General features: G+C 37.2%; 2 protein-coding genes across 3 annotated transcripts; one reads left to right on the forward strand and one right to left on the reverse strand.

The window, feature by feature from the left end:
• The first annotated feature begins 853 nt into the window (after positions 1-853).
• LOC109594655 (adenosine kinase) lies at positions 854-3,185 on the forward strand. Its single transcript, XM_020009898.2, has 4 exons — positions 854-1,056; positions 1,110-1,593; positions 1,655-1,825; positions 2,313-3,185. The coding sequence occupies exons 1-4, from the start codon at positions 1,037-1,039 to the stop codon at positions 2,676-2,678; spliced, it is 1,041 nt and encodes a 346-aa protein (XP_019865457.1). The 5' UTR covers positions 854-1,036; the 3' UTR covers positions 2,679-3,185.
• A 64-nt stretch (positions 3,186-3,249) lies between these two features.
• LOC109594633 (histone acetyltransferase KAT6A) lies at positions 3,250-25,274 on the reverse strand. Of its 2 annotated transcripts, none has more exons than XM_049961786.1 (9): positions 24,080-25,274; positions 14,061-14,262; positions 13,789-14,005; positions 12,090-13,729; positions 9,885-10,248; positions 5,890-9,831; positions 5,438-5,829; positions 4,929-5,210; positions 3,250-4,867 (listed from the first exon to the last, which is right to left on the reverse strand). In XM_049961786.1, the coding sequence occupies exons 1-9, from the start codon at positions 24,644-24,646 to the stop codon at positions 4,107-4,109; spliced, it is 8,367 nt and encodes a 2,788-aa protein (XP_049817743.1). In that variant the 5' UTR covers positions 24,647-25,274; the 3' UTR covers positions 3,250-4,106. The 2 variants fall into 2 exon arrangements, with proteins under 2 accessions (XP_049817743.1, XP_019865415.1); XM_020009856.2 differs by having other exon boundaries at positions 13,581-13,729; positions 24,080-25,270.
• Between the last annotated feature and the right edge of the window lie 377 nt (positions 25,275-25,651).

Here is a 25,651-nt window from a genome sequence, read left to right on the forward strand (position 1 = left end):
TGTTTCAACATATATTAACATTAATAAAGAAGAGAATAAACGAAATCATAAATATATACAGTGTTCGGATGTAATTACAAAGAGAACAAATTTTTTTATTATCAAATTATAAAAAAATGGGATTAAATGAAACTAAACTAAAGAGATGTATTTATTACTTCAGACAAATTTTTTATAAATTAAAATAAAAGAATCTTACATTACGAATATATTTTTAGAATTTATAGTACGTTTTTAATTAAAAATATCTTCGTATCATATAAATTTTATCTAAATAATAATACACTTTATTTATTTAACATACTCTATATTTGATATAACGAGACGAATTTTTTATACAGAATTAACTTCTAAAAATAAACAGTATAATATATATTAATATATGAAAATAAACTAGAATTTGTAATTGGAATGAGACAAACCGAGTGATGAAAAATGAATTTCGATATTTTTTGTAATTTTTGAATAAAAATATGAAACTAATTATTTGTTTTTTTAAAGATATTAAATTAGTAACACCTAGAGCAAATATTTTAAACTATCAGAGGAATGTAGTTCATATATTACAGATTCCGCATATAATTATATTAATAGTTCAACACATAATATATAGAGGGCGATAATACTCACCGAATATTCTATTCATGGTCGATGTATTCGTATCTCGCATCCTATTCGCTACCAGTCTTTACAAACGAATAATACAGAATAGAAATCTGTATATTCTACGTAAATATTTAGCAAAAGCTAATCATGGCGTAGGAATCTGAGTTTCACAGTAAGACCACGCTACACAGATGTCATCGCTAACAACCGATAAATTTAATAAAAACGACAACTTCTTTTTCTTTTGCGTAAACATCAAAAGAGCACGAGTTGCTGTAAGTGAGGTTATCTCCCCTGTCATCAAACAATTATTACAAATAACGCTAGATAAAAGAATTACTTAAACCAACCGAACATAAAACGACTCATAAATAAGACCACCGCTTGTTTGAAATCATTTCGAAATTTCGTCAGTGTGGCAAACGAAAGAATGGACAAGGAAAATTTACGGTAAGATCAATGATAAATTTATTATTTGAAAAACTCATTCTTACTCGTTGCAGGAAAAACATGCTGTTAGGCATGGGTAATCCTTTGCTGGACATTTCGGCGGTAGTCGACAAAGCATTCCTCGCGAAATACGACATGAAAGAAAACGATGCGATTCTTGCGAACGAAAAACACAAGGATCTTTACTCAGAACTCGTGGAAAAGTACAAAGCTGAATACATAGCGGGCGGTAGCGTGCAAAATGCCCTTCGAGTCGCCCAGTGGTTGCTGGAACTACCCGAAGTGACCACATTCTTTGGCTGTGTTGGTGATGATGAATTTTCAAAAATATTGGGTGACAAGGCCAGGGAGGATGGAGTGAATGTCCAATATCAGATTAACCCTAAAGAAGTAACTGGAACTTGTGCTGTTTTGATAACTGGCACTCACAGATCGTTGTGTGCCAACTTGGCTGCTGCCAATCATTTCACAATTGATCACATTGAAAAGGAAGCAAACAGAAAACTTATTGAGAATGCACAATTTTATTATGTTTCAGTTAGTTTTTTTTTTTGCTTAATTGTCATGTTTATAAAAGTGTTAATTATTGAATTTTTAGGGCTTTTTCCTGACAGTCAGTCCACCTTCAATAATGGAAGTTGCCAAAGTTGCTTTGGCCCACAAGCGGCCATTTATGATTAATTTAAGTGCACCATTTATAGTACAATTTTACAAGGAACCTCTTATGGCAGTTTTGCCATATGTTGATGTAGTTTTTGGAAATGAAACTGTAAGTATGATTTTTCAGAAATTGTTTATCTGAAAATCAAGTGCATTGATAAAATACTCAAATATTAGCAACAGTTTTAAAAGGCCTTGATTTGTTCAATAATTGTTATAATTGAAGTTAAATGGTTTTTTATTTAATGAATTAAGTGTTGTCACAAAATAAATATCTTATATAACTGTTGGATTAGTTTGCAGTGAGTTGGATATTTTTATGTACAGATAATTTTAACTTATTTGAATAAGTCCCATTTCAATTTTATATTTAGTGGTTACAATGGTTTTTGTTGCGCATTTAATGGACATAATTTTGCCAGAAATTATTTCAATGGCTTATTGTTGAATAAATCGCTATAAATTATCTATTAACCTTGAGATGTTTAACAAAGATTATATTGTATCATTTTAAATTTATTAAAATTAATTCATCTTTATTACGCAATCTTCTACCAGTTTATTTTTATACTCATTAATCTCATGTATCATTTCAGGAAGCGGAATGTTTCGCGAACGAACAAAACTTCGGCACAACAGATCTGAAAGAGATAGCATTGAAAATCTGCGACCTGCCCAAACAAAACGAGGCCCAGTCCCGCGTTTGCATCATCACCTGCGGGCACAGACCCGTGATTCTAGCGCACGAGGGCAAAATCCGAACCTTCGACGTTATACTGCTAACGAAAGATAAAATCATCGATACGAACGGTGCGGGTGACGCGTTCGTCGGCGGATTTTTGTCGCAGTACATCCAGGGACACGAATTGGACGTTTGCGTGAGATGCGGGATTTATGCAGCCACCGAAGTCGTACAGAGGAGCGGTTGCACGTTCTCGGACAAGGCCAAATTTCAACCGTGATTTTGTAAATGATAAGCCAAGCAATAAACCACAAGAGATTAATTTATAGTTACCATTGTTAAACGGGGAATCTCATTTGTAACGGGATTTGATATTTTCATTGCTTGGACCAGATATCAAAATAGGCAATTTAGAGAATAATTTTTTTGTTGAATTGAGTGCAGTTTGTTAAGGGATATTTTTATAATTTTATACGTCAGTAATGGATTAATAAATAATTCGCCGAAAGTTGCGCAATAATCATATCATGTTTTTACACATTTTATATATAAATGCAGATCTTCAGTTATGTAACTGTTTAACTTGTACTTATTTTATTATATATTATTGCACATACACGATGACGTAGCTGTGATAAAGAAGGCAAGTATTTTGTTATTTACTTCCTTATCACTGCATTTGTGACGTTTAAAACGGTAGATTTATTCTCGTTATAATTAGTTTATGTTATTGTTGCACGTTGTTAAAAAATAATTGTCAACTCGAATAAATAAAATGTTTCAAGTATTTTTTTTTTATTTACATTTTCTATTTGTTAAGTACTTATTAAGGTGAAAATAAAAAACACGTATAAAAACTAACATTTTTAATATCATGTATAATAATACAAATTTAAAATTTACAGCAAAACAGAATTTACTTCATAAAAATTAAAACTAACTAATCACAGTGCTGTACATAAAAAGGATAATGTGATAAAAACATCAAACACTTAATCTATGTTTTTGATTATCAACTGTTTTACCTATTGCATTGATAAACATAGAAAACACACTAACCAATACAATTTTGTAAATTGCAAGGAAAAACGTTAACGACTAGACTGTAGTCTTGTGGTTAGCTAATGTTTGAGTGGCTGGTGATTTTTTAGTTTAGACTAGACTAAACGAGGGTTAGTGGGTGATTACATTGTTTGGTTAGTGTATTAAAGTAACAAAACTTTACAAAAAAAGACGTGTTAAACAACTATAAAGTAAGACCTTGTCCCTGTATATCATAATTCACAGTATTGTACAATTATTTTACAATAATACAAATAAATAAATACTTTTTAAGGTACATATTAAAAATCTTCATACATGTAAAATCTAGAGAAAACATTAATATTTATAATATGACAAAATATTTCAAGATTTGATAAAATATCTATTCGCGACCTGTAGCAGGTCAAATCAAACACAACAAGTAAACTCGAGGTGAAAATCAACATACGGCGACCTGCCGAATCCGTTACACAATTCCGATTATCCAACAGGTCTTCGTAACGCGTTCATAATATTTACATCAGATCAAAATACACAAGTAAAACTTAATCAGAAGCCAGCACAGCCCTATTCTTAAGATTAATTAATTACACCTTACACAATTTAAGGCATCATTCACTACAAACTACCGGGGTGGGTTGTGGGGGTTTATAAATTAACGGTTTCAACGTCTCATGGTCCCGTTCAGGGATTGCAGCATACCACCGTTAATGTAACTGTAAGTGTACATCGTGTTCTGTTGCGCCGCCCGTTGTATCGCCGCCGGATCCTGATACTGTGACTGGGCCATGTTCATCATTTGCATCGGGATCTGCGGATTGTTTATGAATCCGGCCGCCGTGTTCGTTATATAACCGGTGACCGCACCCGCCGTCTGTTGCGGCGTCATGCGGTAGTTGTACATGACGTTCGGATTGAGGGTGACGTTAGGACTAACTCGACTACTAGGCGATTGCATATGCTGCATCGGCGGCACGTTCGATGAATTGCGGCCCGATCGTCCTAAATTTTGACCAATTGGAGGCGTCACCGAACCCGGCAACTGGTTCACGTTCATCCCGGATTGATAATACTTGTGATAGCCCAGTACTTGTTGTTGCAACGGTAAAGCGGTCGGTGGCGTCAAGTTCCTGCCTTGATTTTGGATCATCTGATGCGAGGGTGGCGGAGGCGGCGTCATTGTCGCATGTGGATGATGAGGCGGTGGCGTGAGTGTCATCGCCGTGGGTGGAGGTGTCATTGTGTTGCACGAGGTGGGCGGTATCATTTCCAGACCGTTGGTCAGCTGTTGCAGTTTTGCCAAGCTGCAACTCGAGTTGCCGCCGCCTGGCTGGCCCCCATTCGGCTGAATAGACGGCGTCGGGGTGGGAGTCGGCCCTGGGGTGTGTGAATGCCCGTGTGGATTCGTTTGTATGTAAAAGTTTCCTAAAGTCATAAAAATTTCAGTTATTTCCGTATATTAATCTAGTTTATTACAATGACTTACCTGTAGAAACAGCACAATTAGGGGACGGCGCAAGTTTCTGGTGGGACGGGGCAGTGCCCAAAGGTCCGCCAACCCCCGCCTGCACACCAGCACCCATGCGTTGCTGAATGACGGTGGTCATAGGCGGTACATTCACGTAAGTACTTCCGGTCGCCTGCGACGAGAACACCTGCGCGTTTACCGCTGTTACCGGTATGTAACTGCCCTGACCAATCACTGAATGGTGCGGATGGTGAGGATTGTGGTGCATAGGTGACGCGCCTAACTGCGTGTGACCGTATCCTAAAACAAAGTATATTGTTCATTTATTTTTTCATTACTTTTAAATGGGGAATGATTCAAAAATGTATTATACTTCTACACTTAGGCCACCACCTGCTAAAAACGAAAAAAAAAAAATATGGGGATGAGGTGTGATAAGTGATCAACCAACAAAAATTCGAATAATTTATTTTCATATTTACATCACAGTATTACACATATGTTCCAAACGTAACTGTCGACCTTACCTTGGTGCACAACTTGCTGATGCAGAAATTGTTGTTGTTGCTGACTGTGCACATTCTGCGCCTGTTGCGTCGGACTCGGTTGCTGTTGCATGTGCTGCTGTTGCACGTGCTGTTGTACCGGAGGCGTAGCTCTTTGATGTCTGCCACCGTTTTGTTGTTGTTGTTGTTGTTGGACATGTTGTTGAGCGGCGGAGGGTGGAGTTGACCTCGACATTCCGCCGCCCTGATGTTGTTTGCTGGACGAAGAAGAGGATGATGGTGTGTTGGAACGGTTGGAACGTTGCTGCTGCATTTGGCGCTTGCTCGAACTACTCTGGTGTTGTTGTGGAGGTGGTTGTTGTGGCTGTTGTTGTTGTTGTTGAGGTTGTTGTTGTGATATTTGCATCGAGGTGCTTTATAAAAATAACGTGTCAAATATATAATTATATAAAATTATCAAAAATTAAAATTACCTGTTGAGACTGGGACTGCGAGCCGGTACAGAAGCATTCTGTTGCATATTTTGCTGCATGTTGTGCTGAACAGTACAATCGTAATTCGTCTGCTGCTGCTGTTGTTGTTGCTGTTGCTGTCCGTGACTCGAAACGGCGGAAGGTGGTCGAACTGGCTCAACGGAATTCTGAGACGCCATATCGCTGCTGATCGATGCCGGTGACTCTAGACCCAATTGCGCGACGTCCAAGTCGCACTGGCCATAGTGCAGACTGTGAACGGAATTGGTAGTGGAGTCCGGAGTGTAGACACCCATGGACGGAATATCCGGCGCCGAAGGGGTAGAAGGCGTTTGCTTAACGGACGACTGCATCTGTTGCTGCGCTTCCATCTCCTTATTGTTCCCGTCATCCGGATTCCCGTCCTTGTTCTTCGGCTTTTCCGGACTAATAGTGCAGTGCTTGGGTTGCTGATGGTGGTTTGGCATCGAACACGATGAATTTTGCAACGGCTTATGTTCGTCCACTTTTTGTCTGGATTTGTCCTCCTTTTTAGGCGACACCTTTTCCCTACTTTCTTTGCTTTTGCTGCTGCTCTGTGGTTGCGAGTGCTTTGACTCGTGCGACCGATGCTGTTTCGGCATCTTTTCCTTTTCGCAGCTGGGCATCTGTTGTTTTGAGAGTATGTCCATCGGTGGGAACTGTAAATGCATCGGATAACCCTGATAATCACGCTTCGTCGGATCGTAGTACTTTTGCCAAGCCCACCACTGTGGATTATACGACGCTTGCGCCATATAATTCTGTGAAGTAATCGAGGCCAGTAGTTGTTCGTGTTGTTCCAGATGCTTTTTCGGATCATAGGCAGGTTGTTTCTCCTGCAATTTCTGGTGATACAGCTGCTTGTCATCGTACTTTTCTACTTTGGGTGGTTTACTTTCCATTTTCGGGGGCTCAGGCTTGTATTGCGGTCGATGATCTTCTCTGGGTTGATGGTGCATCGACTTTGGCTCCTCTGGCTTTGGATACTTAGATTTTTCAATAACTGGAGACGGAGTTGGTTTACTTTCCGCTAATTTTTCATGACTTCTTTTTTCTGTGGGCTTAACAATAGCTGGAGTTGCATTAACAACCGCTGGCCTGTCCATCGGGTACGACGCAGAGCTAACCGCTTGAGGCAAGGTCGTTATTATCGGCACATTGTTGATCACAGGCGACTGAAGACTGTTGACCACAGGAGGCGGCACGCTAACCACAGGCTGTTGAGGCGGCACATTCATTACAGGTTGAGAGTACGGTACGGTGACTATAGGCTGCGGTAGGTGCGTGCTGACCGCTGGTTGTGGGGGAGGTACGTTCAGTACGGGCGGAGGAGGAGGTAGATTACTTACGACTGGGGGTTTCTCGACTTGATTTATAACGGGTTCGGGTTTATCAATCGGTTTCTCTTGGGGTTTCTCAATCACAGGTGTATCCAAGGGTCTTTCCAATACTGGTACAATCTCCTTGGCATTTGGACGTTCATTCTGAACCGGTTGAGCAACAGATTTCTCCACATTTTCAACTTGAGGCTCGACGACTTGCTTCTGTTCTTCTTTTTCGACAGTCTCTGGTTTAGGAGGGGCCTCTTGTTCGTTACGAACTGGTTCGCACTCCTCGGCTGGTTTTGGAGGCATCGAAGATTCGACTTTGGCAGGTGCAACGGGTTCAGTTTTCATTGGCTTTTCTTCGGGTATTTCCCTGGCTTCAATCAAATTATCCCTGCTCTCGTCGATTTTTTCGATTTCCATGTCGATGGACTTCCTTCCGGATTCAACATCATCAACTTCCATCGATTCAGTTTCCTCTTTGGATTTAACCAAATCACTTTCGTCCGACTTTTTCTCTACACTTTCTTCCACTTTAACGGTACTTTCCTCCTTTTTAGGTAACTCATCTTGTTTCACTTCCTCTTGTTTCAAGGACGTAGTGCTGGGTTGAGTGATTTTTAGGATTTCCTTATGTGAAATCGTTTTTATTTTCTGTCCATCGATTTCAGTTTCAGACTCCGACGTAGTGAAATATGTGGGAGATTTAGTCTTCTCCTTTACACCATCCTTGCTCTCTCCGATCTTTTCTGGAGAAGACTTGAGAGGTGAACTCAGATCTTTTTTGACACAGTCGGCTTTGTCTTTGGGCGAACTAGTCGTTTTGGAGAACTTATATTTAGTGGGAGTAGCAGACTTGGGTGCCAACTCATCGTTTTCCATCTCGTCGTCCGCTTCAGCGCTAGAATCTTCTTCGGTACTAATCCTAGATGGCCGTTTTATTTTCTCCTTCACGCTCTTCGGCCTCTCCCTTTGTTTCTCTGGAGTCACAACGATCGGCGGAGACTCTTTCTTAACTGGTTGCGGCGGAGGTTCGTCGTCCGATTTTTCTGAAATCAATGAATCACTTTCGCTATCCTTCGGTTGTAGTTTTGACTTCATTAATTCGGGCAAAGTGAGCTGTTTCTTTGGAGTTCCAGTCTCAGCGACCGGTTTTCGCATCTTGCCTTTCACCCAGCCGCGCTTCTTCCTCGGACCTGGCTTTCGTTTCGGCAGCGGTGTTGATGTCGCGACTATTGACAATGCTGTGGCTTCAGGTTTCGTTGACTCTTCCACGATTGCCGTAGGAGAGGGCGATAGCTCTTTGGTGGGCTGTGGTTCTGGAGTCTTGTCGGCTTCGATCTTCTCTTGTTCCTCCTTCTTTTTAGCCTCTTCCAGTTCCAACTGTTTCTTCACCCTCCTCTGCGACCATCTCTCGCCGACGACCTTCTCCTTGGAAGTGGTTCTCTTTGGTCTGGTTGTCGAAGCAGGTTCCGTCACTTTGGGTGATTCTTCAGAGGTCACAGCTTTAGAGTTATTTCTCTTTGGTGTTTTAAGCTCAGTTACGGGCGTATCCACCTTCATTTTCTTTTTCTCCACCTCTACTTCGCTAACAGAAGAATCATTATTGACTTGTCTGCGCTTCAGATTGTTCTCTGTTGCAGCCGATGTCTTGGGTTTAATATCCGCGTACGTAGTCTCATTGAATTTAATCGGTCTAGTCCTCTTCCTGCCCGACGACGTGATTTCTACCTCTTCAACGACATCTTTCTCGGCAAGTTCGACGGAGGGAGTTTTTATATTCTTGGGTGTCCTAGGCGGAGCGGTAGAGATTCTTCTCTTCTTGCCACGCTTCAGTTTAACGCCGGGTTGAGATTCGATAATTATTTTTTCTGGTACAGGCACGACAATATCCGCCGTTATGCTGTTCTCCTTCTCGGTGTCCGATTCTCGGAACGGATTTACGCTGGTCGTGAGTAAAGGCGTCCATCTTAAGCATTCGTGGTCAATGTACAGACGTGTTTTGCTCTTAGCTACGCGTTCCGCATGTTTATCGACTACTGCCCAATCCACGATCAGTACTGGTTTCATGCCGCCGTCAGTCGGTATGTATTTGATGAAGTTTAACAGTTGGAGGGCTAGAGAAATGTCTTGGCAATACATGCCAGTTTCTTTACTAATATCCGTTAATTTAATCGACTCGGTTTCGGAGCGGTGCTTGTGAAAGTACTCTAATACAACAGATTTCCAGTATGCGTGATAAGAAACTTTGCCCAAGTCAGATAAAGGTTTTTCGGGTGTGCCGGGTTGACCCTCCTCTTTAGACAACAAATAACTGAACTCAATCAGAAATCGACCGAAACCCTGTCGCTGGTACTGTGGCATCGTCATAATGCATGATACATTGTATTTTTGCTGACAGTGCTTCTCCTTACTGAAATAACCTACGAGATGACAACCCTTTTTGTCATTCTGTGTCAATACATAAAAGAGGAACGGTTCGACATCGTAATACAAGGTTTTGTGATCTAGAAAGAGTTTCGCCAGCAAACACAGGTTCTGACAATATATCTTGTTCACGTTGCCGTCTACCTCGAACACCGACAAATCGCCGCACCTAAAGAAAAAAATGTCATCACACTTGTTAACAAATTTCAGCAACTAAATTACCTGTAAATCTCCGTGGCAGGAGGATGTCTCCACGTGCATTTGTCCTGGTGCCGTTCCAGCACCGCCTTGCTTTTCGTGTACTTGAGACAAAACTCGCACAAGAACAGTTTCGGCAAACGGGCATACTCTTGGGGGAAGGGACTCGAGTACCACGTCTGGATCTCGTACTTTCCGAACTCGATGGCAGCCGGACACCGGTCCTGCGCCGCCATCGCCTGCGACGGCGACGAGAAACCGACGTCGGGCACAAGTCCGGCCGCACTTTGGGCGGCGGCGGCCGCCTTCTCCCTCGTCTCCTTGAACAATTCCACGTCCTTGTGCGTGACGCCGGGCGGAAGCTGTTGCGGCTTCACCGTTTCCGCTTCTGTAACAAACGTTCGGTGAACGGTCGTTTCGCGTTTTCGGTCGGATTTTGCCGTTGCGTCGAAGAACGAGTCCATTGACAGTACTGACGAAATGTGTTGGTTTTGGTCACGAACACAGCGATATTGGTTAAAAATTATATAATGATTGAGTACGACGAAATGGTACTTTTATAAACACATTTAATTAAAAAATACTAAATTAATATTAGATTGTACTACAAAGACAAGTACGGTTAAAAGAAATTTAGTAGAATAGTGGAATACGAATACTTAAAATTCCCGCTATTTTTTGTTATATTTGCTAATATAAAATAAATAAGTTTCACCGATATTTTAATTAATAATATAATAATTAATAATTGATTTGATTTTTTATTGTATTTTAAGTAGTTTTAAAACTAAGTACACTATTTTTTACCTTTAATTATTAATTAATACAATTTCTCAATAATAAATTTAGTTATATTAGTTAGTTACATATTTATAAAATTACCATTTTATCATTTATTCTAAAACATCAAATATTTTTCCTGTTAACTGTTAAATAATATCTAGATCCCAAACTAACTACACAAACACAAAAAAGAAGCTAAAAGAAGCAGTACTCACCAACTCTTCTTTTCTGTACACAACTTACCCGCCTACAATTTTCCAAAAAATAAAATCCATATCGCTGTGTTCGTCTAAAATCATATTAATTTACAAAAAAAAAATCATGCACTACGACTTACGACTTCGCCAGTGTTCGTGTCAATCGTTTCTCGACGCAAGTAAAAATCTTTCACCACATTCTCATTAGATTTATTTATAAATTAGGTGTTGGGCAAAGGGAGTTGGGGATGTTGTTTCGGACACGGTTTGTTAATATTGGGGAAAAGGGCGACGTAAAAATAATGTCAAAGCGGTCTGTTCGTGAATACGAGCTTGTAAGAGGCCAATTCGTCACCAATCAGACAAGTAACATCAGAAACATTGTTTTTTTTTTTATTTTTTAGTCAGTGTACAAGCAGTGAGTGAAATATTTGATGCCGTACGGATGTTAATTCATCCCTAAACTTTAAATTAAATCAACTACTTAAGATGAAGTAACAGCGTGTACGGCTACAACTTGTGCGTTTTTCTCAATTCTACCACACCTATTTAGCATGCTGTCAGCTGGTTAAAGCGATTAATTTAGTTTTTAAATAATAGTAGCAAAAGAAATGAGGATTTAGTCCTGAAATACGCCCCCACAGTAAGTGAAAGTCCGTATTTCAGGCCTCGGAAATATGGATGTTACGGGTATTTTTTGGAAGAGTTTGGGCGGTAGTTTTGCGACGTTTTCGGCGTGGTGCCCAACTCAAACGGCGGCAGCAGTATAAAAACACCCCAGGAGTCTACTAAGAAACTATAAATAAAACGGGATGAAGGGTGATAAAAGTATCGAATATCGATCAGTAAGTAACTTTTGGAATGTATCGGTTTTCTGTCAGAACATTAAACCCTTAGATTAGTGTACGAACAGGCATTCTCTCAAAGAAACATAATTTTTAGTGTAACGTCAAAATATTCTTTGAAAGAATGCCTGTTCGTACACGAATCGAACGATTCATGTTATGCGAGAGATATTTTGACGTAACAAAACCATGTACCAACCGCCACCGAGTATCGAATCGAACCCAGTCGCCGAAACCGCCCCGACGCCAGAAATAATAATAATAAACAATAACAAGGAATAATTGATACGAGAGAAAGTAAAAGGTATATCTAATATAATAAATATTAAAAATTATAAGAGATATAGACATTTGGGGTGGTGATTGAGGGAGGCTGACTTGGTGGTACGGACTTCCGATCTTACCCGTCTGACTGTTGGCAAACGGCGCCGCCACTGTCGTGGCCGTGGTGGGCGGTGGGCGTTTTTTGACGTCGCATGCGTCCGCCGCCCGGGAGGGGGCTGCTGCGGCGGCCGCGGCCAACGCCTCGCCCTTCGCCAGCTTCCTGCTGTTGCTGTCTGCCGGCTGAAGCTGTTTCGAGTTCACAGCCCGCTTTACCATGCCGCTGGGCGACACCACGCACGAGCTACAGTCGCTGCTACTAGGCACCGTCGACGGGGGAGCGGAAGGGAGTGGTGACCGGGGGAGTAGTACGGTGTGAACGGGCGGATCGGGACGGGAACAATCCATTTTTTCCTCGTCTTCGACTTTTACGACTTTCGCCGGCGGCTCCAATTTAAGTTCCTGTTCTCTTCGTTTAGGTTTCTGCACATCCTTGGGCTTGGACAGCGTGTCTCTGTCCCTTAACCTTTCGATTTTAGATTCTTTCCGTTGCACCTCGTTCTCTTTAGGCTTTCTTCTGTTGGGGTTGTAGTTGGGGGCGCTGCCTCTCGAAGCTCTGTTCGATGTCGGAGGCGCGAATAAGTGCGACAACCCGTCGAACAAACTTTTCAATTGTCCTATGCCTACCCTCGTTGCCTGACTTTTGTCCAAGCTTTTATTGCCGTTCTTTTCGTCCGCCTGCAGACGAGAATTATCAAAGTTGTCGTCATGTCTGGATGTATTTCCGAAAGCATAAAGACCGTCTTTCTTTTGTGCTTCGGCGGCTGCCGCCGCAAAGCCCCAAGGTACATCTTTATCAACAGTTATGCCGCTTATACTACCGAATGTTTCCACTTTGTTATTGCTGCTACTGAAAATATTGCCCGGAATTTTATCTATGCTCATTCTAGAATCAGAATTGCTGGACGAAGTAGAACCAGAGTCAGAATCATCGGAAGAGTCATCGTCGTCGTCGCTCGAGCTGCTACACTCCGACGAACTCTCCGATAATTTTGGCTCCTCAATTTTGTTTTCGGGCTTCTTTTTCGCTCCCACGACTTTTTTATCGTGTTGCGGAGCGGGTACAATTTTATTACTGACTTGTTTCGGGCAGCTTTTGGCCGGTGAAGGAGCGGGAATCTCTTTTTTGACACCGTTCTTCTGCCTGCACACCTGCACTTTCTTGACAGGTTGCACCGGCCTCTTGGCGTTTTCCTTCAACCTGGAGCCGGCATCTTTCTTAGGCTGTTGTTCCGTTTTGTCCAGTTCCTGTTGGTTCTTAGGCTGCAGCAGCCGCTTTTCCCGTTTCTTGTCCGCGTTGAACGCGCTCAACCGGAAAAACTTTTGCTTCTCCTTCGACATGCGATCGTTCGTTTCGAGCGCGTCGGAAGGCGGCGGCTGTGCCGGCGTCTGTCGCTGCGGGGATCGGGATGGGGACGGGGTTTCGGATGGGGAGGGGGAGCCGCGTGTGTTGTTGGTGATGGTGGTGGTGGTGGTGGTGGGGTTGTTGTTTGTTGGATGAGGAGATGTCGTACCCTCAAAGTCACTGGAGTCGTCACCGTCGGAGTCCGGATCGTCGCCGACGGCCGGCACCCTGCCGGCCCTGCGCAGCGGCGTCTTTCCCACGCCGGTTGACGGCGTCGACGGCGTCTCCGTTGGATGACCGCCGACTGCAGATGGGGTTCTGCAAAATAAGACGGAGTTATTGGTACCTAAAACGTATTGTGCGAGATGGACACGTACTTGGCGTTGCGTTCCTTGTTCTTCTCGCGCACCTTGTCGATTTTTTTGTTGGCGGGGGTGGACGGCGTCCTGGCACCGTTGTCGTGATGGGCGAGACAATGACGACACCGCCACGGACACTTGGGCTTCTTCTCGGCCGGCGGGTTGAGACAGCCCATGTGATAGTTGCGGTCGCAGCTGCAGCAGCACAGCAAACAAGTCGACACACCCGTGTTACCTAAAAAGGGCAATACGTAAACGCAACCCGTATTAATATAGTTTTTTATACTCACCGCATCCGTCGCACACTTTACAATCCTCGCAGAACCACTTGCCGCCCTTGGAGAGCAGCACAGCCAGTTCGGGACCCAAGGTGGTGCAACTCAGGTGAACGAAGGCGCCGCACTCTGAACAGGCGCTCAATTTTTCTGAGACGCCTTTGCCGTTGTTCGACTCGGTACCCAGGCACTCCGAACAGATCGGCAATGAGGCAGGCTAAAACGAACAACAAAAATAATTGTTAATCAACCAGTTAACTGTGGGAAAACCCATTCATAAATAAATAATTATATAATCGTAATAGTAACACGTGCCCGCAAACTAAAATAATAACAATCTTATTAAATGCGCATCACATTAATAATTCACGCTTGAAAAAAATCGAGATGTCACCCGAAATAGCATCGTTCCCACGAAAAAAACCTTCCGTCGCGTTTGTCGTTTTGAAGTGCGTCACGCCGTTTTTTTTTTTTTATTATTATTTTTTTGTGAGCTTGCAGTTTTTGTACCGTGTCACTTAAGGCTAAATAAAATTGTGATAAATGATGTCCCGGCAGGCCTTCTAAAATTACAATAGCGAGAGAAAAAAACGCGTTTAAAAATATCCAAAAGCCAGATGTGTTATTTATTTATTTTTTTGGTATCGGTCGCGATTTGGGAAAAATCGAAGCGAAAAACGCGCGTCTAATGGCTAAAAGCGTGGAAGCGGATCTCGGGCAGCGGCCAATGCGCGACGAGTGGGAGGTGCCCGCGAGCACGTGGTGCACGAAACGAAATGGGTCCCGTGATTTGTGCGGCAAATTGTGCGCCTCCCGACGAGATCAAAAACATGCTTGGGAGTGCGTTAACACCAGAAAAGACGTTCGTGATTCTGTGTAAAATTTCATTTGCGTTTTGTCCGGCAATGTTTTCTTGATAATTTCGTAAAGAGGGAGAGAAATGGAAAGTTGCAATAAACATTTCAATCATGCATTAATAATACAAACGGCGTTTTCCAATTTCAAAATTGCCCGTTATTTAGTAGTATGGCATATTTTAATTATGCAAACTCACACGATAAAAACTAATAGGTATTTAAATATTTAATTTAAATTCTTATTATCCACGTCTCTATTAACTATTAACAATTTACATTTTACCACAGGCACAAGTCGTAAACATAATAACCTTTCAAATACACGACAAAACCAATAATTACTCTCAAGTAAAATGCAATAAGAACCGATTAATTAACCAAAAACAAACAAACATGAAAATACATAAAATCAACTGAGAAAAATGCATATCTCTCAAGTTAACAGAATTAAAAATTAATTGTGAATTGCAATTGAATTGATTTCTCAGAAATTAATAAATAAATTGCATATTACTCTGTAATTGTCTACTACTTTATTTCTGCATAGGAAAGAGTCGAATTGTACAATATTTTTGAACTGGAAACATGCTCTAAAAAAGTTTGTCTTAAAACGTTTTTACTTCGCTATTTTAATCCTCAATACAAAAGATTTGGTTTGTATTTAATTTCAGAGAGTTATTTATTTCAGTAATACAAGCAAAACACATGTTGTTAAAAATTGGATGCAAAAAATTGTTTAAGGTCGACTAAAATATCCATATTGATTTACTTGATTATTACCGAGTGCATTACTATATTTTTAAGTTTATAATTTTGTGAAATGAAATACAAATTTAAACGTCTAATACAGGGGTGGACAAGCAAGCTCCTTGATAGTCCGAGTTAATGTTCAAAATTTCGAATGTTTCGCGAACCACAATTAAATACGTATTTAATATGCATACCTTTTAAATACGATTTAAAAGTTATACAAAAAGGTATTAAAAAATTGTGTACAGAAATTATATTTATTGAAAACATATTAATAAAAGTACAAAATATGTGTATTGAATTTAAACATTAAAAATTATTAAATTAACACATATTTCACTTCTCTTGATAATTCTGGAATGAAAAGGGGACTCGGGTACATTTATCGAGAGCCACAAATAATCCTTCAAAGAGCCGCAGGTTGGCCACCCCTGGTCTAATAGATCATAAAATTCAATTATTCTTAATGATTCTAGAAGATGAGAGAATAATATACCACTTACAATATTTTTCGTACATTACAAGTAACATGTAAATACTTTTTATTTTTTTATGTATATTTTTTGAATTTTATCAATACTTGATAGCATTTTTTTATTTTAAAAGTTTCTGTGAATCTTGACTATATGATTGAATCTCATTTTATAATATAAAATATAACAATCGGTGTAGTAATATTTCTCTTACAAAAACCTTTTGAGGCGTAAGTAATGGGGAATGTGTATCTGTTAATTTCGATTTTTTATGTTATACTGTGTAATTGATACGTTTATACTATGTACAATTTAGTTCCTTTTAATGTTTTAGTCGCTAAATAGAACTTGCAATACATATCAAAAATAAATATTTATGGTCAATTTGTATAATTTATAATACCCAACTACTTATTACATAAAATAGTAGTAGAAATTCATCTAATTTATTTATAAACTAGACCTTGTTTGGATAAATGAAAACATCGGAATTGGAAAAAATTGCCACCGGTTAAATTTTCTAAAAAATTTAAAACCAATTCACAATTTTGTACTGCTTTTGTAAATTGTAAAAAAAAAACTTTCATTCAATGATAGAATGTAAAAAGAAAATTATATGTTCGACTTATTTTCTATACATTTTATCTTTCTAGCAATAAAAATCAGGGAAAACGAACCAAAACAAATCCTTTCGTTACTTCATTGTACTCTACAGATAACTTTTATGAACATTTCGAGTCCTTATACATAATTCTAGTGCCCTGTTTAATATAAATACATTTTATCGGAATAGTATATTAATCTTCTACTCGTATATTTTCCTTATAAAATTAAATAAAATAATATAATAACACGTTTATTCTGATTATCAATTTCCCGTATTTTTATACATATCATATATAACTTATTCATGAGAAGTTTAACCGAAAAAGTTATTTTATTTTCAATTATATGTAAAATTTAAAATATACAATCTTAAATAACAACCAAATTCGTGAGTCACTTTCATTTAATTTCTAAACAGATTCGTCATCCTCCTTCATCGGTTTAGGGATTTAAGAGCTTTGAATGTTTTGGAAAGGCAACTACGTAAATCCACCGCAAACCACCAACTATTGCATGAGAATTAAACATACGAAGAAATTAACATCTATAAAAAATAAATTTAACAATAAATTATTTCATTTATCATATGCAAGATCCTGGATATATATTCTAAGAACTCAAAATGTAAAACATATTATATATTTTATATAATCAAGAGTAGAAGGGATTGGTTTTGATATCTTTTCTGTGATACTTAATGCTTAAAAGTTATAAAATGTGGAAAAGAAGACAAAAAATTATTTTTTTAATAATTCGATTATTCATAATCACTGAAGGATCTAGTTATGAAATCGTAAAATATTTTTAGAATTTCTTTTGTTATTCAGAAAAAAAGTAGAGTAAACTGACTAAAAATACACATTTTTACAAACCAATAAATATGACTCCATATAAAAGGTTAACTTGAAAAAATCACTAATATTTTCAAATTCTAGTAAAACTTGTATATAAAAACTTATTTTAACAGAGTGAGTTTTTCTTGTACGTAATCAAAATGAATTTATTGTTAATATTCAAGGGTTAGTTAACAAAAAATTAGGTATTTTTTTTAAACAAAAAAAATTTAACCGTTATAAGTAATTAATTATTGTATATTGTTTCATTAATTAATAAATCATTTAGTTCTATTTATAAACGTTTGATTTTGTTAATTAATATTGCGACTGATCAACCCAAGAAAAGAATGTTTTGTCGATAACAAAGGGAAAGAAAACTCGAAGATAAATCGTTCCGTTTGGACTCGATGGAAGATAATTGACAAGAGGGTACAAAATAGAGTAGTTTTATCTCCGTCCTCGGTCTCTGTTGTTTACATCCTTTATTTGTTCCAAGCATGACCCATTTCGTGAAGTCCTTTATTTCATAGAACAGTAACACCAGACAAATTCTAAATTACTTTTAAAAAATTGCTGTGTACGTACGAGTACAATTCTCCCTCGTTTTATGTAAATCGCCCCGCATGAATATAATCATGATTAACGGCCGCCATAAAATTAATTACACAGATGGAAAATGTTTTTATCTGGTGTTCGCCATCGGCGCAACGCAACAGCACTCCGTTTCCTGCCCTTTATTATTTATTTTTTAATCCGTTTTCTAGGACTTGGCCAATACAGCGGCGGTAAATTTAAGGCGAACATGCTGACGTTTTTATTTGATTCATTTTATTAAATTACTATCAAGAGTATCACTTTTTCAAGTTTTTTCATTTGTGAACTGAATACAAATTTACTACTACTAATTATTGTGTGGTCTACGTAGATAATCTACACTAATATATGACATATTGGGCCTAAAAACGGCAAAATCACTAAAAGTAGAGGCTCGCTTGAAAACCTTCAGGACTGTAATCTCAATGGCCAAAGAACTATTACTTCTCCGCCTTTTGGCCGCCTCTTATCTGCGGAGAAGCGGTTTGCATTTTGCGGTTTGGCCAGGAGAAACAAAAATTTAGGGCACTTGGTGATTCTTTCGAGAGGTTTTCACTTTCAGCAACACAAGCAGCACTATACTGCAGTGCGATTGTGCAGTATATGTCATCAGATAGAAAAACGGATTTTATTCCCGCTGCTTCTAACGTTTTGTGGTTTTCCGCCTAATGTCACAGACTTAATATAATTAATTAATTGTTTCCTTCTATATGTAAAAATAAACATATACAAAAATATTTTTATTTAATTGTCTTATTGTATACATACAGTAGTAGTCGTAATTAGCAATTTATTAAAATTATAAATAAATTAAAAATATGAGCAGTTCTACCTAAATTGGATACCACTATATATAATGTTTATTGTTTTTCTGTTATTGTTGTGTCCACTATACAGGTCGACAATCAAATCTTATTCTTTAAAAAGTTGTGTACTTTTTTATTTTTGGTCAAAATTATATTAAATTTACTTTATAGTTTCATTGCTCCGTGAAAATTTCTGTGAAATTTTTACTAGCAGTCTCATGTAGAAGTAGACATTGCTAAGAGTTCACGGCTAAAGAGGTCTGTGAAAAGCAAATTATTAGATAGGGGTTTATTTGGCTGCAGACCTGCAAAGAACCCCCCTGCCTGTCTGTTAAGAATGTAAAGGCCCAATTTCGATTTGCTCAAATCACGTTCACTGAACTACGTAACAATAGAGGTAGTGGTGAGCCGAAATTTAATTTATCTAAAATTGACGGTCCTACTCGTGCGAGGCATCTTACAGCGATAAATCAATACAAATATCACACACTGTGAAACGTGATGATGTTTCAATGATGCTATAAAGACAATTTTCTATTCATCCACATATTGCATCAAGATTATAACGATACCAAACCCAAAACTAAAATTTTGTTTGGTATGTTTTGTCTTTGCCATCACAATCTCCATCATCAATCCTGTAGAAAATACATGGGGTTAATTTTGTCATAAAAAAAATATAAATATATAAAATATATATATATATATATATATATATATATATAACTAGAATAAGTATAATTAAACATCTTAAAAAAGTAGCTATGATAATATCCACTACTATACAGGATGATTCGCCTAACTTATTCATTAAATAGCATTTATAACAATTATAACTTGATTTGAACTGCATTTCTAATTTATTTTGAACAAAATTTCATTTGGTGTTTCCCCGAAAGGGACATCAAGTTTCGTCATTTTCAACGCATATATGTATGTATATTTTTGGATTAATATCAATCGAAATGTTACTTAATATTCAATTTAATTACGTTAAGCCATACATGGTGTCTCACTGAAAATTACCAAAGTTATTAACGATGGGGGAGATGAACAAAATTAAACGTAAATAATAAACATCCTGTATAAAATTTGAGTGTTAAGAATGGCTTCTTATAGAATTCTCCTTGGTTAGCTTTAATTAAAAGTTTCTAGAAAAAACTGGGTTTAGGTATAGGACATAGTATAGCCATTATATTTGCAATTATATGCAGAATCTATCAAAAAAAAAAAGATTTTTTCTATCCTAGCCTATGAACATTTCAGTTCACCTGTTATATGTACTTTATATATTTCTATTTGTATCAATATTTACTGCCTAATTCTTTATCAGTTTAATAAAGTTTTAAAAATTATTGAGTGAGTCTTAACTGAAAAATTTAATTTTATTTATATATCCACAAAACGTGCTAAACATTCGTCGTATGGATACATCTCATTTACTAAAATACTTTCAAATGTAAATTATGAGGAATGTTCTTTATTAATTTTTGTTTTATATATCACATTATATATTTATCTATTTAGTTTATGTGCAATATATTTTTAATATATTTATTGTACGATGGAGTTGTCAATTGATACATTTAAAAGTCAATTATTTCACTTGCGCCATTTTTTAAAATCAATGGGTTAGTGAAAACATCATTAACAGCATCGGCCTATGACAAAAAATTAGCCTTCGGCCCCGAAACAACGTGTTCCCTACAATTATTGTTAACAATTCCATTAAAATTCAACCCACGCAATCCTCTCGATGAGTAAACAATTCGTGTTCTATAATTATGGGTAAACTGAGCCAAATTGGCAATGGACGAACGACACAAATCGACAATGTACCGATCGGAAATAGTTTCACAGACGAGGTGATTCACACAGTTCTCGAACACATTCGACAAATCTCGATGGAAACTAATTCGTGCTGGTGAATTTGTAAAACTACTTGAGTAATAAAACGGCTAAAACGTTCGTTGCCGACGCAAAATGCTTTCCGTTCAATTAAATAAACACGTACTTGCCCACCGTGACCGAGTAATACAAAATTCTTCGTGGTTTTATCGTCCGGAACTAATCCGTGTAACATCTGACTGCAGACACAAAGAACTTCGTCTTTCTCATTTCACCTTGTCGACATACCTAAATTTTCTATTAGCAGTTTTGCAAATTACCAACAATCTAATTGCCTTTACTTAAATAAACATTAATCAGTCGTGTGAACCAGTTTCAATGGCTTCTCTTGCAAAACTCGTGTTTCTATTCCACACACACACAAGTCCAAAAAAGGGATCAAACCTGAGTCACATACACACACATGCACACACGGTTAATCGAACGAAAAAAAAAACCGGTCGCGAAACAGTAAAAATCGATTTTCCCACAATCGAACCTCCCCAGATTGATACTTTACACAAAACGGTTATCGCATTCCAATACCGAGACAGTTTACAACCAATAATCGCAAATTAAATCGCGGAATGCGATCGGTGAACGTTTTACCACTCGTTTTAATTGTCCTCCAGATACAGAGCGTTTTTTTTTTCTGCCGTGCCTTATTTTCCAGCTTCCAGTTCCGAAGCAGGGCAAAAACGACATGTGCGAGCCGAGTGGGATTGTTTATTTTAATTTTAACGCTAAACCGGTCGTTGTTCACGAATTTTCAACGGAATGAAAACGATGAATGCGAAGAGGAAAATGTGGTTAACAGTTAACACCTTAATTTACAACTTAATGAGTATTCTTAATTAGAATTATCGGCGTGCAAATATGTGCATTAATTGCGTTCCGTTTTTCGTTCAGGAACTAAAGCGCTTTTTAACTTATCTGTTAATTAGTTAGTTAATTTATCGTTTGTGACTTTAATCCTCCTTATTATTATTAATCCCTGATTTATTTATATTGACTTTAAAATACGTCTGAGATAATGATGAATGAAAAATAGTATTCACCTAACTGTAAATTTGATTATTTTTTATAGAAAACAGGAATATGAAATTACACAAAAAAGTAATACAAATTAACATTTAAGTTTTTCAAGTCATTCAAAAGGAAATAATTATAATTTAACAATTAAATTTTACTTTTTATGAACTTCATATTATACATGTATGTATATAAATTATGTACATATTATATCATTATTACTCAATAATATTATTATTATCTATTATTATTATTATATACGTATACATAATTACATAAGTCATATATTTATCAATATGAAGAAAAAAACTCTAAAATCTAAATTTATATATAAATATATAAAATTTAATAACTTTTAAGAAAAGAATTTTAATGTTTTTAAGAAATAAAATAAACAACTTATAAAAATATAAAATATTTAAAAACGATTCATAGATTACAACATAATTTATTATTATTAATAATTAATAATTTTACAATTAATTTGTTGTTCATGTTCATGACTTTTAAAATAACAAAAAATGTTTCACTTTTTTAAGAAATAAGGAATAAATTTACAAATTTCTTATAAAGTATACGCATATTTTTTACTTGGAATTAGAGTTCTAAAATTAATTTTGTATTTTTGATGTTTTACAAGCAGATTAATGAATGAATGATGAATTACTCATAAAAATGAAAATTTATTTATAAAAATCGTTAAAATTTTACAATTAATTTGAAATTTTATGACTTTTAAAATAAGAAAATGTTTCACTGTTTTTAAGAAATAGAGAATAAATTAACAAAATTCTCATAAAAATGAAGCATATTTTTACTTGACAAAAAATAAATAAAATTTTAAAATTAATTTTGTATATTTTGATATTTTATAAATAGTTACAAAATTTATGGATTACTCATAAAAATGAAAAATTATTAATAAAAGTCATCAAAATTCCACAATTAATTTTAAATTTTAATCTTTTATTAAATAAAAAATATAATATAATTGTTTTTTAACAAATAAGAAATATTTGATAAATTACTCATAACAATATTTTATGCTTTTATTGAGTAAAAAAAATAATATTCCTTTTTAAATTATAATCAATTTAGTATTTCTAATAAATGTTTTTATTGAATAATGTTAATTTTTATTAATTTTTATGAAATAATTGTTAAATTAATAAATCATTCATAAAAATTATAGATTTTTAATTTTTAATAATTAATAATAATAGATTTAATATTTTTAATAATTACAAGAAAAATTAAAATTTTCCTTTTATTCCTTTTTAAATTATTAATAATTTAGTATTTCTAAAATTTTTTATTAAATAATGTTAATTTTTATTACTTTTTGAGAAATAATTGTTAAATTAATAAATTATTCACAGAAATTATTTTTTTTTATTAAAAAAAATATATTAAAAATTCTAAACTTTTTTTATTTTCTACTTTCATTACTGTTTTTTTAAAAATAATTATTTATAAAAATGTGATATTTATATTTCTAGTTTAAAAATAATAATGAACTTTTATTAAAAATAAATAAAATAACATTTGTTTTTATAAATTAAATTTTACAATTATCCTCGAATTTTAAAATTAAATTAAAGAAAGAATTATAATTCTGAAACACTGAATACATTGACAGATTTTTTTTATAAAAATAAGATAGATATATTTATAAATTGCAATGAAAAATAATTAAAATTTTACTATTAATATTGAATTTTATGTAAGAAAAAAATTAATATTCCATATTCTCTTTTATACAAATACAAATAAAAAACATTATAAGATAAATGTTAAAAAATCAACAATTTAATTGAACACACTGTCAAATTTACTTTAATTGGGCTGTTTTTATAGGGAATAAATATACATGTTAGTCATAAAAAAATGGAAATGTGTGTGTTATTTAAATTTGTTATAAATAAAATAAAAGATCGCATCGACACGGACGCAGGCAGGCAGCACGTTAAATCGATCCTATCTAAAAGGTAAACAATACAAATCAGGGACGTTCCGACCAACTGTTGTACGACCGCTGGCTTTGTTTTGGCGCGAAATTCCGGGCGGCCCGCAACCGTTCGGATTGATCGATCCGCACTGATCCGCACGCAAATCGACAACAAATTGAATTGGAATCGACATCGAACGCGGTCGACAGGTGCGTCGAACATACGTAATTGGCTATTGCCGTACCTTTTGCAGTTCATATTCGTCGCAGGGATCGGCCTGTCGTTGTTTCGGTTCCAGTTTCCTTCGGACGCCGGGGCTGCCCTGGTTGTAATTGTACTTGAACGTCTTCCCGTCCGACAATATGAAATTCCGGGCGACCGCACGTTTCGTCGCCAACCTGAGCGCACCTTTCAGATCGTTGTCCGTGTTCTCGACCACCGAATACGATTGTCTAATGTATTTTTCGATCGACTTTAAAGTCGATCCCTCGCGTTCACCCAGTTCCCGCACCGATTTAGTCACCACTTTGCACAGATCGGCGCCTTTGTTTAGGTTCAGGGTGCGATTCTGGACGCCGCCGGGGTCCTTATAGGATGACTGACCCTTGTTGAACACTTTCAGGACGGAGCCGCATTTGACGGCCGCCTCCAGGTTTTCGGCGACGACGTCCTCGTGGAAGTTGTGGTGCTGCCGGATCGCATGGCAGATGCGCTCGACGCTCGGCCGTTGCTTTTGCGACCGGATTTTCCGTATAGCGTCCAGGAACCATTGCGACCAGGTCTCCGGGGACACCTCCTCGGCCTCACACATGACTGTGACGGTTGTCCGTCGCCGATCAATGGGGAAAGGCTGTTTGTCACGACTCGCGGCGGGCTAAATGGATTCCGACGGTAGCCATCTTGGGCGAGCGAGCCGACAGCCGTGCTTACATTATACGCATTTTCTCGTCCGAAACGTCGTTCCACACTCACGATAAGCCACTCGATTCACTCCACTCAACCACCGGATTGTTTTAAATGCCCGTTAAACTTCAAACACTAGACGGAACGGACGAAAATGACGTAATACAGTTTGTCGTTAGCAACGGCCGACCCGACGGCACTGTTGTCTGGCGTTTCTAATAAATTCCACGGCCAGCTGCATCGATCTCGCGCCGTCACGCCGTCCCTGTCACCACGTCGAAACAATCCAACATCGCGAAACGCATCACAAACACTTCAGCGCGTTTTATTTAATCGAAACGGCCATCATTCGATCGGAAAAGATATGACAACAAAAGGTTAATATTGTGACAAAATGGCTAGAGAGAAGGCGCGCGCACGCTCGAGGCAGCCCTTCTCATCCCCCCCCATAGTCTGTCGACGAAGAGATCAAACGCAGGCAACACGCTTCCGTTTCGTTCGCATCTGGGGACTCGAAATTGATCAGCTCGTCTACTTAATCATTTTCGGTTTTATTGCCGTTGCTCGGCTTTCATGAGGCCCCGAGCTGCCTTCGAACGCCGGTTGTAAATTGCACTTGTCTGAATACTATACTATACTATTCGATTTTATTGTTTTAACACGTTCCTGTTCGATTGACTTGTTCACTTTGTTGACAAACAATGAATGCTAACTAATTATATTCTTCTGTTGATATGCACTAATCATATCGTTGCATGTCTCAAACTGATCTATCACACTTTTATTTTCTTCTATTTTTTTGCTCTTATTTTTTCATATCGATTAATTCAATTTGCCGTCATGATTGATTTACTGCAATTAATTAGCTCATTAGATAAATAACGTCATTACTGACATATTTTAGACCACCTAT

Source organism: Aethina tumida, chromosome 1 (genome assembly GCF_024364675.1).
Source record: "Aethina tumida isolate Nest 87 chromosome 1, icAetTumi1.1, whole genome shotgun sequence".
NCBI lineage: Eukaryota > Metazoa > Arthropoda > Insecta > Coleoptera > Nitidulidae > Aethina > Aethina tumida.

Bases quoted from the DNA above. Each gene is read 5' to 3' on its own strand.
- LOC109594655 (XM_020009898.2), top strand. From the start codon at position 1,037: ATGGACAAGGAAAATTTACG. The intron at 1,057-1,109 runs GTAAGATCAATG...TACTCGTTGCAG, and splicing joins ATGGACAAGGAAAATTTACG to GAAAAACATGCTGTTAGGCA. The intron at 1,594-1,654 runs GTTAGTTTTTTT...TTGAATTTTTAG, and splicing joins CACAATTTTATTATGTTTCA to GGCTTTTTCCTGACAGTCAG.
- LOC109594633 (XM_049961786.1), bottom strand. From the start codon at position 24,646: ATGTGTGAGGCCGAGGAGGTGTCCCCGGAGACCTGGTCGCAATGGTTC. The intron at 9,832-9,884 runs GTAATTTAGTTG...TTTTTTCTTTAG, and splicing joins CCTGCCACGGAGATTTACAG to GTGCGGCGATTTGTCGGTGT. The intron at 5,211-5,437 runs GTAAGGTCGACA...ACTTTGTTTTAG, and splicing joins TCAGCAAGTTGTGCACCAAG to GATACGGTCACACGCAGTTA.